The following is a 10,000-nucleotide window of genomic DNA, read 5'->3' as shown; positions in this document are numbered from 1 at the left end:
TAAACACTTTGTTTTTGTGCAAATGAAGAAAAAGAAAGTCAAAGTAACGATGGAATTTAATTAATTAACCCTTTCACCCCTAAACCGGCCATACTTGGTATTTTACTCTGTCTAAAGCCAGAGTATTTTGCTCTGTCTAACACCAGATGATTTTACTCGTCAATGGGGAACCCCATGGAGTCAACAGTCTTACAGTACTTCTCAACATAAAGAAAATGAATTCTGTGGACTTGAACATTCCCAAATAGAAATGCCGTATATTCCAAATATGGTTGTGTGAACTCTTCAAGATTTACCTGCTTCAGGAACTTCAAATCAATGAATATTTTGAATATTTTTCCTGAACTCCTGCAAACTTTGTGCACTTTTTAATGGTTTGCCCTTCAAAAAAGTAACATTCAGAAATAATGCAAATACAACTGAGGCTGTTTTGCATTATCTACAAGACAAGACAACAATATCCTTTATTCAAACACAATCAATATTAAAGCAATAACACATGCTTGTGGGGTCATGTGCTAACTATAATAAAGATACACTACAGGACATAAAAGCTTAAAACTAACTACAGTATGTGACAGACATAGGATATCTACACATAAGAAATGAGAAAAATAAATCAATTGCTATCCAAAAGATCATATTGCAAATACACCAAAAGGTAACGGTTGATTGACAACTTCCTTGTGAAAAATGGTAGAGCATGTTTGAAGTCCAGCAGGACCAAGATCAGAAGTTATGATAAAAACTCTAAACATATTTTTTACCAAAATTATTTTACTACCATCAACCCCAATGAGACCTTATGCATGGGACACTGTTTCTAGCTGCAGCTCCAAATCACATAATATATTAATAAATTTTGCCACAAGAAAAGAGCAAACATGTGGGGTGTAAGAAAAAAACGTCCAAGGCAATAAAGCTTCCTTTCAGCCTTTTCAGGAACAACTATCCACTGTCAACCATACTTGACTCAAAACAGAATTTCCTTGATCCAACAACGTCAACAACACATGACAGTCCCCTAAAACCAAAATTACATCATTAATTAAAGCTTCCAGAAAACAATAGTCTAAAAATACCTGAATCTATAGATACCTATACACATCTGTACCTACAAGTCTGTTCTTCCAAACATTATTTTAACTAACATGGATTTTGATAACTCAAATTAATTGCAAATCCATAACTTGGTAACTACCGTACTTGAACGCAAGGATCGTTGAGTTGTGACTGCTAAAAAGTATAATAACTTAGACATTCACCAGAAAAGGGAATATAAATGACCTTAAAAGCAGCTATTTAAAATATTTGATACTAGGGTTACGTTCCCAATGAGACAATCACATTCAAAATCAAATTCATATCTGATCGAATCATTGATCATTCATGTAGAGGTGCCGATCGTAAGGTGTAACGCAGAAAAAAATAACCTTCACGTTGAACAATATTGCCATTTCCCTGCCAACTGGTACAAGCCAATTCACACATGAACGGAAACCTTAGGAATCCTCCTTTCTGCACATTACAGTAACTTTTTGTACCCGGTGGCAACAAACTTTCCACATTAAAAATTGCGCAAAAAACTCACCTGTTTCGCAGCTCTTTTCCCACGAAATAAAATTTTCCAGGAGCAAATTTTCCGAGGATTCTGGTTGGATTGGACTTTCAAACGATTTACACAACATAGACGTTCTCTAAGAATACATTCCACTTGAAACTGGCGTTAAAACTAGCCTTGATCGCTCTAAAAAGAACGGAAACCTACAAGCTACCTATTCTCAACCGGCAGCCATTTTTCTGTTCTTCTCGGGAGTGCTTTTTTCACGAGAGCCAATGATCGTCCCGGAAACGCGTCACGTGGGATATCGCGCGACTCATGCGCAGACATTTTTCGCCAGTGAACAGATCTTCCCTCTGTATGACCGTGGAAGATCTGGGTACAAGATTATCTGCAGATTAGACCCGCCGAATTTCGGAACGTGATCACCATTTTCCCGCAAAAAATTACCGACTTGAAGGCGACAAATCTCTCTTCGGAAGAGCTGAAAATACTTTCCTTCGACAAATTGGCTAACATTTTACCCTGGATACCAGAGGTCTTCTCGCTCACCAGCGGCGAGGAGCGTCGAAGTAGTGCTGATCGGCGAGAGACGACGGCGACCTGTACCATTTTTCCCGGGGTGAGAGAGTTAATCCATAAATCCTATAGAACGAAAAATGGTTCCGTGTCCCAGCACTAACCGCCACTGTCGATGCGCGCAAACGAACTGAAATAGATTTGTGTTCCCCACAAAATTCATCTCGCCCCTAAATATGGTCATTCAATAAAAAAAAAAACTACTTTTTTCTGCTTAACGTAAGTTCACAATACAATCTGATCTATCTTGAATGCTTTTACACTTTTGTGAATCCGAAACACCTTTTGTGTTATGTTTTTAGCCTTTGTTGATGGATATCTACACCGTCAGGAGACGTCCAGCCGAGAATTCCTGAGTCGGCTTAAGCTCCTCATGAAAAGGTGGATTATCGACTCTCTTGCGAAATGATACCTTGTACTAATTCTAAGCTCTTCATTTGTGTAGCCGTCAATTGTGAATCTTACGTGCGGAAATTGCCTCTGTTTTCTTTCTTTTCTATCACCTATAGCGGCACAACCATACAACAAGCTAGCCATTTTGTTGTTGTTGTTTCCATTGTTCTAATCGGCCTATCAATAGTTAATCCACCTGGCGAGGTGGGTTAAATTTAACCTCTGTTTAATCGTGGGTTTAATAGGGATAATCGGCTTTGAACAGCAGAAACTAATCGCCAATTAAAATTAATAGTGGATTAGCGCTAATCGTGGTTTCAATCAACCGGGACCTCATCAGTTTCGTACGATCTGTGTCGACTACTTCTTTTTTAACTTCAAATGAATTCAACAACGTTCATTTTGGCCAAGTTTTGTGTAAATCTTACAAGGAAATTTAATCGGTCAAGGCAAGTTTGAAATGCACGCTCAAAATAGTGCGTAACATCGCGAGCTTGAGAGTCTTTGTGACGTAAAATATAAATCAAGAAAAATAAAAGTTTGAGGCTTGAGGCAATGTCGGACAAACCTTTAAATTCGGCGGCATTAAACTTTTCTGAGGACTTATTGAGCAAACCACCTGATGAAAGAAAGGAAGAAGACATCCTGACAATATTGACTAAGATACGACACACAAGTACACTGTTCAAGAATTTAGAGGAAGGTAGAAATTCTGGACAATTTACCATTGAGAAAAATTGAGTAACCAATGAAATGAAGTCCGATTTGCAACCGATCCAGTGATCACGGGAAAATTTGGGAATCAAGGGAAAACGCGTCATATGAGGCTCCTTTTTGTGGAGTGCTGCGCGAGATTTTTTTAGACATTTTAATTCAAGCGCGGGGAAAGATGAAGAAGTCATAATGGCTCTCGGATTGACTGAAACTTTGCCTCGATATTTGAAAAAAAGATCTTTAGCTTTTAATTTAAAGCGATATATATATACATATATTTTTAAACGTAATTAAAACCTTATCTGTATACCAGTAATGATCTAAGGACGGCGGCGTCAACGCCAATTCCACAAAACAAGAATTTCATTGGTTAAGGAGGCTCCCTAGAGTTTAAAGGTCGGTACACACGAGGGAGCTTGCTCCCGCAGCACGCTCCTGCAACACGCTCCCGGAGCAAAGCTCCCTCCGCGTCTGCACCAACGATTTCTAGCGAAAAAATATGTTGCGCAACAAAACTTTTGCTCCCGAGTTTTGCTCCCTTATATCAAACTGGTTTGATATGAGGGAGCAAACTCCAGGGGTAAATCTGTTGCACGAGTCTGTTTCAGGAGCAAGCTCCCCCGTGTGTACTGAAATTTGCTTGCAGTGACATGTTGTGTTGTTGGCCAATCAAATTGTTTGTTTTTTTTTTTCATCCACAACAGTGCCCATGCCCCAATCGGGTTGTTTTATCGTTCAGCTCCCTCGTCGTGTCTTTCGTGTGTACTGGTTGGGGTACTTACCCAGGAGCGTGTTTCGGGAGCGTGTTTCAGGAGCAAGCTTCCTCGTGTGTACCGTCGACCTTAAGTGCAAGCTGGGCACTAGTATGGCGCGTAAAGCACGTGCTGCACGCATTTCAGCACATATTTTTGATGTACTCTGCATAACAACGTCGAGAAATTACCAAATTGAGGTCTTGACAACAACGTGAGCATACAGATGTGAACCCTTCTTACTCTGAAACATCTTGTATCAGCTTTTTTTTAGAATACTTCGCCCACAATGTATGACGTGAACCAGATGGAATGATCGCTATATTCCAAAGTTATGTTTTGTTGTGACATTTTCGTCGACGTCCCCGTCGTAGATTCTCGAGTCCCTGGTGTTCAATGGGCCTCCCCACATAGTATTTTCATAGCCGCGATGCTGTAGGTTTTTGAAAGATGTCTCACTTTTGGCGATCAAAATACCACAGTCGAGGGCTCCTGGAAGAGACTGCTTTATAATGGACACTTAAATCCGTTTGTGTTGACGGACTCGAAGGAGCGGGTGACGCATGCGTCATTTCTGATCTTGTAACCCCCTAATTTTTCCTGATTACTGATTGCAACTTTACTCGTTTATATTTCTGTTTCCGGACGGTGAATTTTTTTCATTTTTTGCATGTTAGCTTAGATAAGATTTCTGTTTCCGGACGGTGAATTTTTTTCATTTTTTGCATGTTAGCTTAGATTAATTTTAAACGTTAGTCTTTCAAATTTAAAAAAATTCTGTAGGTGAAAAAAAAATGTTAGAGACACATTTCAAAAAAACTGCTTTTTCCGAAAAACTGGCCTACAGATTTTGTTGAATTATTTAATATTTTAGAAAGTATTTTTAAGTACGAAGGGTACTTAATACCCTGGCCAAATCTCGTCATGATATGATTACCCTAACTGTATCTAAGGACAGAATATGTTTATTTGTTTGAAAAAAGGAGAAACTACTTCGAGCCTCCTTAAGACTTATTGTTTTATTGGAAGAGAACACGGCTAGAAATTCTCAATCCCGTTACGATCGATAATCCTGAAATGATTCTGAATGTAAAGCAAACTTCAGATCTGTCAGTGTTAGCTGATTTGTCCAATCCATTTGGTACATTTCTGTAAAGGAAAGCAAATGACAAATAAAAATGAAGTGTTCCAAAAAAGAAATTAAATTTGACGGTCATTAAAATTTTACAAAATTTAACATGGTCTTCCTGGAAAGAAAAAACAAAAGCACATACAAAAGGATACATCAAGGAAAACAAATATTTTTCAAAAGAGACTTAATTTAGGTTTTTTGGCAAGACTGAGTCTCGGCGTCTGCAGCGCTGTTGTTCATCGGCCGGTAGAACTGACAAAGAAGAGTTTAATTCATAAATTATGGAAATTATAAAGTTGATTGTCCAGCATTAGCAGGAAAACAACAAAAATCAACCAAAAAAACAGAGTTATTAATTGCACCTAAAATGAACTTACCCTCTCGCGTTCTTGTTTTTCAGCACGGACGCGGTTTGTGTCTTGACGTTTGTGACTTGAAGTATGTGACGTGTGACGTCACTTTCTTTGCAAAATCACTTCCGGTCGCCGCCGTCCGTGTTGACAACAACGTCGCGTGCTTAAGCTCTCTAGTAATAGAGTTAAATTCCCGGAGGATTTGGTCGGGGCTCCAACATGGCCGCCGCTTCTTTGTTTTAGGGGCTCCAACATAGCGGCCGTGACGTGATATGAAAACTGAGAATTGCTTTGAGCACAGCTCGCGACCTTGAATCTTTTAACTCCGGTTCAGGGCTGGGGCTTTTTGAGTTTAGAAATTTCCTTATTTGGATGTAATGTAGCTCGCGTTCATTTTCCCGCGCATGCAGCTCCCGTCTTAGTTTTGTCCGTATTTGGGCGTAAAAATGGTGTCCCAAAATCCCCAGCTTCAAGGTCACGTGTTTCTGCTTTGAGACAAAGACCTTCTGTTTTGAAACAATAGGGCAACCGCTACACATCAAAGTTATTCAAGATGCATATGGCTGCGCCCGGGAAATTTGAATACAATACGACTTTATTACGACTACGAATTCTCTATTTTCGAATTCCCCATAATACACTTTGTTTGCCCCCCAAATTTTGCATAAACCATTGTTTTCAAATGCTCTTGGGAATAAACAGTGTCCCCAAGAGCATTTGAAAACAATAGTTTATGCAAAATTTGAGGGGCAAACAAAGCGTATTATGGGGAATTCGAAAATAGAGAATACGACTTTATAAAGTGACTGACACTTAGCTATAAAGCTACTTTACAGGTCTAGTCACAACATAAATAAGAAATAAATTAAAATAAAATATAAAAATACAGATCACTATTAAGATCACAAAATCTAAAATTACATATATAATATATAATGATTTACAAGAAAAAAAATCTTAAAAACTTATTAATATTGAGAGAAAAAATATATTTCATCTTAATCAGTTCTAGGAGCAGCGGCTAGTCAGGTCTACAAGAACTAGCGATTCTAGAATTCATTTATTTCGGATACAAACGCTTCCATTTGAAAAAAAATTCAAACAATTTTGATTGTAAACAATACGTTCTGTGATATAAAGTTATCTTTGTGTTTTAGTGGAGGTGAAGTTGTCCCGTCCTTTTTCTCTTTTGCAATATAGATGCCATGGTTAACGTCTTAAGGCATGCCGGATTCATCAAAGTCAAGAAAGATCACGTGATCGTGCGTCAAGGAGATGAAGGCAACTGGTAGGTGGTGTATGATATCATTATGGATCTTAAAATCTAGGATGACATTGTCTTCAAACAATGGTCTTTGATGGTCGAAACATTGTCTTTACTAGTGCATTTTGAAGTTGTGTACATTTTCCCCGTTCTATACGAATCTGAACGCTGGAAACTTCAAAACACTGAAAACAACGGTTTCAGTTTCTTTGTTTGAGAGCCTTGATTAATTTATCAGAGGAAAACTGAAGTCTAATTGAGAAAAAGTTGAGCATATTTAATTGCAACGTCAGTTAAATGATCTTCACGTCACAGTTCTTGTCGACATTTGAGTGATTTTCGACTGCATACCTGTTGCTCCTTTCATTGCCAAAGACGTCGATGATTCGACAGTCACATACGGTCTTGACGAACGAACTGTCGAAAACAAATAAATTACCGTTAGATCTTGTTTGAATTTTGTTTTGTTTGCAGTTTCTTTGTGATTCTCAAAGGGTCGGTCACACTGTATGCCCGAAAATCGGATGAACACCACGGCGAGTTTCTACCTCATCATGAAATGGGGGCGGTCCGTAGCGCACAGGAAAGATTAGCCTACTTTGGAGTAGAGATGGGAAGTCTAAAGAGTGGTCGTAGCTTCGGGGAAATGGTACTGATGAGCGGACAAAAGGAACGAAACGCTACGGTCATTGCGGATGAAGTTACAGAACTAATAATAGTAAACAGGGGACTCTATGAGCAGTCATTTCAAGCGTACGGCCTTGAATGGAAAGAGAAATCAAGTTTTGCACTGGCGTATCCACTCTTCCTATCTTGGCCACAGGCACTGAAAGGACTCCTCATTGAAAATCTTAAAATGCACAAAATCAATTTTGGAAATAGAATAGTGGAACAAGGTCATCCGTGTAACTCAGTTTTCTTCATAGCTAAGGGCGCGGGAAAGGTTTTGTCAGATCCTCGCAAATGTAAAGAGCAGTTCGAGGCTTTAAACCCCCGGATTGTTGCGAAGAAAAGGGGAGCCAATTCAGGCGATAACGAGGAAAAGATTCAGCTTAACGCAATGGAAGATGTTGTGCGACCATTAACTGTTATCGAAAAACGACGTCGGAGAATAGAACATGGGTTTGTTGCTATGGAGACAAGGCTACGACAGCGTGAAATTCAAGCCACTACCATCGGACCAAATGACATCATTGGAGACGTCGAAGTTGTTCTTGATATCCCATTCTTCTGCACGAGCGTGGAGTGTGTAGAAACGTTAGAGGTGTACGAGCTGGATAAATCGAGCTTTCAGCGACTGATCGCCCGCCGGTCCCCAGAGACATTAAACAAACTTCGCCAAGTTGTCATAGCGAAATTGAAAGTTCGAGCAGAGAGGTTCAAAGAGATTCCGTTGTTCAAATATCTTTTTGAAAGAGCTGTAACCATACCTCGAAATGACAAACTAAAACCAGTGAAAACTAGATACAGTAAATTAGTGGATGCAAAGCCGTTAGTTAACCGATGGCAGGCGCAAGTGAAATTGATAAAAGCACCGCCGTTGTTTGGAAAGCAAGTAACTCACAATAAAAGCGACGTAAGAAGTAAACCGGAAAGCAAAGGAGAGAAGAGCAGGTTAGATAAGACGCTGAATATTCCTACTGTCTCTAACCATCGACCAGCAGAGATTCCATGATCTTTTCAGGAGCTTATCAAGGGGGAACCTCTATCTCCCAAACTTGGCCTAAGGGGCAACCCTTTCCTGAGTAGATTTATTTACAGAAAGCCTCCTTTGGGAGATTCAGCACGCCCACTGTTGTAAAAAGCCAATCTCCCTTGGGAGATTCAGCACATCCACTGTTGTAAAATTCATTCTCCCTTGGGAGATTCAGCACGCCCACTGTTGTAAAATTCATTCTCCCTTGGGAGATTCAGCACACCAACTGTTGTAAAATTCATTCTCCCTTGGGAGATTCAGCACACCAACTGTTGAAAAATTCATTCTCCCTTGGGAGATTCAGCACACCCGGGCCCACTGTTGTTATTTTGGTGGAAGTAGAGACTTACCTTGATGAGCTCCTGTTTTATAAGATAAGTCAGGATCGGAGGAGGAAGGGACCTCTGTCAGCCATCTTGGCTTTCTTCTATTTCCCGCTTGTTCACCAAAATGGATGAGTGAATCCAGTTTTAACCAGTCAACCAGGTCCTTTCCTCTAAAGTACCTATCTGGGGAGATCATGGGGTCTGTTGGTGCTTGCAGGGTAACTGGCTCAATGACCAGTGGAATGCTTTTTTCGGTATGGGCCGCTAAATTCTTCCCCTTGAAGGGTTTGTATTCTTTCGTGTTTTTTGTCTCTCTTCTTTTCGCGACCATAAGCCGCTACATGAGAGCAAACGTGCCTGATCCCTCACTCCACTTTTCTCTGCCTCCAGAAATCGCGCTGCCCATGCCTCAGTTACTCACCCGAGAGCAAGTTTGATCAGTGGGCAATAATGACTGCTTAGTGTTTATGTTGCAGGTAACTAATCCGGTCTCAGGTTGAATTCGGTTTTACCAAGGTTAAATTGGTGCCAGGTTTATGAATATGCGGGAAAAGCAGACCTTAACAAGTGTTTTCAAAATGCAAAAAGAAATTGGAGAGGGGGGGGGGGGGGGAAGAACCACGCATTTTTCAAAGATAAATAATCAACAATATTTGTAAAGAGCATTAAAATAGAAAGCAATGTATGGCATTCTTTTGCAAATTAAAGCTTACTTATCTCTGAAAATGCATGGTTACCCCCAATTTTCTTTTTGGATACCAAGGGCACTTACTAACTTCTGCTTTCCCCGCATAGTTTTGAAGCGCGCAAAAAATATCCCTGTATCTCTTGATGCGCAGAACGTATGTGCAATAACAATAGTAGGCATAGAGCCAGGAGCCCATCTGGAGCGTGCACTTCCATACAGCGTCTGTGAAACGGCGTTTTATTTTTAGACTAGCCCTTCCCGCGAATTAGGTCAAAAAACAAAGGCAGTTCCGGTTCGGTGACGTCAGCTTAATTTCTTGAAATTGGTCATCCGGCTCCTGTGGGAGTCTCATTAGCGGGAAATTCAATCTAAAAATAACCTTAACACATAAATGAAAGGTGTTACAACTGAACCCTCTGGGAACTCGGAAAAATCCGAGCCCCAGATGGGATTCGAGCCCACGACCCTCCGTGATCTAGTACGGATGCTCTAACCACTGAGCTACTGGAGACTCTATGGTGAGCATGGGTGAAATGTGGGTA

The 10,000-nt window shown here is 40.2% G+C and overlaps 1 protein-coding gene and 1 long non-coding RNA gene across 2 annotated transcripts in view; one reads left to right on the top strand and one right to left on the bottom strand.

The window, feature by feature from the left end:
* LOC138040707 (uncharacterized) overlaps positions 1 to 1,809 on the bottom strand; it is a 4,009-nt gene extending 2,200 nt beyond the window's left edge. Inside the window, exons 1-2 of the long non-coding RNA XR_011130693.1 lie at positions 1,592 to 1,809; positions 297 to 1,024 (exon numbers count right to left, since the gene is read on the bottom strand). This is a non-coding gene — a long non-coding RNA (uncharacterized lncRNA). The remainder of the gene's footprint in view (positions 1 to 296; positions 1,025 to 1,591) is intronic.
* Positions 1,810 to 3,088: 1,279 nt separating this feature from the next.
* Positions 3,089 to 10,000, top strand: part of LOC138014608 (uncharacterized) — a 10,608-nt gene continuing 3,696 nt past the window's right edge. The window contains exons 1-3 of the mRNA XM_068861740.1: positions 3,089 to 3,236; positions 6,685 to 6,772; positions 7,223 to 8,362. Of these exons, the coding sequence (XP_068717841.1) occupies positions 3,089 to 3,236; positions 6,685 to 6,772; positions 7,223 to 8,362 (1,376 nt within the window). The remainder of the gene's footprint in view (positions 3,237 to 6,684; positions 6,773 to 7,222; positions 8,363 to 10,000) is intronic.

This window comes from Montipora capricornis, chromosome 1 (genome assembly GCF_036669925.1).
Source record: "Montipora capricornis isolate CH-2021 chromosome 1, ASM3666992v2, whole genome shotgun sequence".
Lineage (NCBI taxonomy): Eukaryota > Metazoa > Cnidaria > Anthozoa > Scleractinia > Acroporidae > Montipora > Montipora capricornis.
Note: the sequence above shows the minus strand (reverse complement) of the source record. Positions and strands in the feature narration are given on the sequence as shown.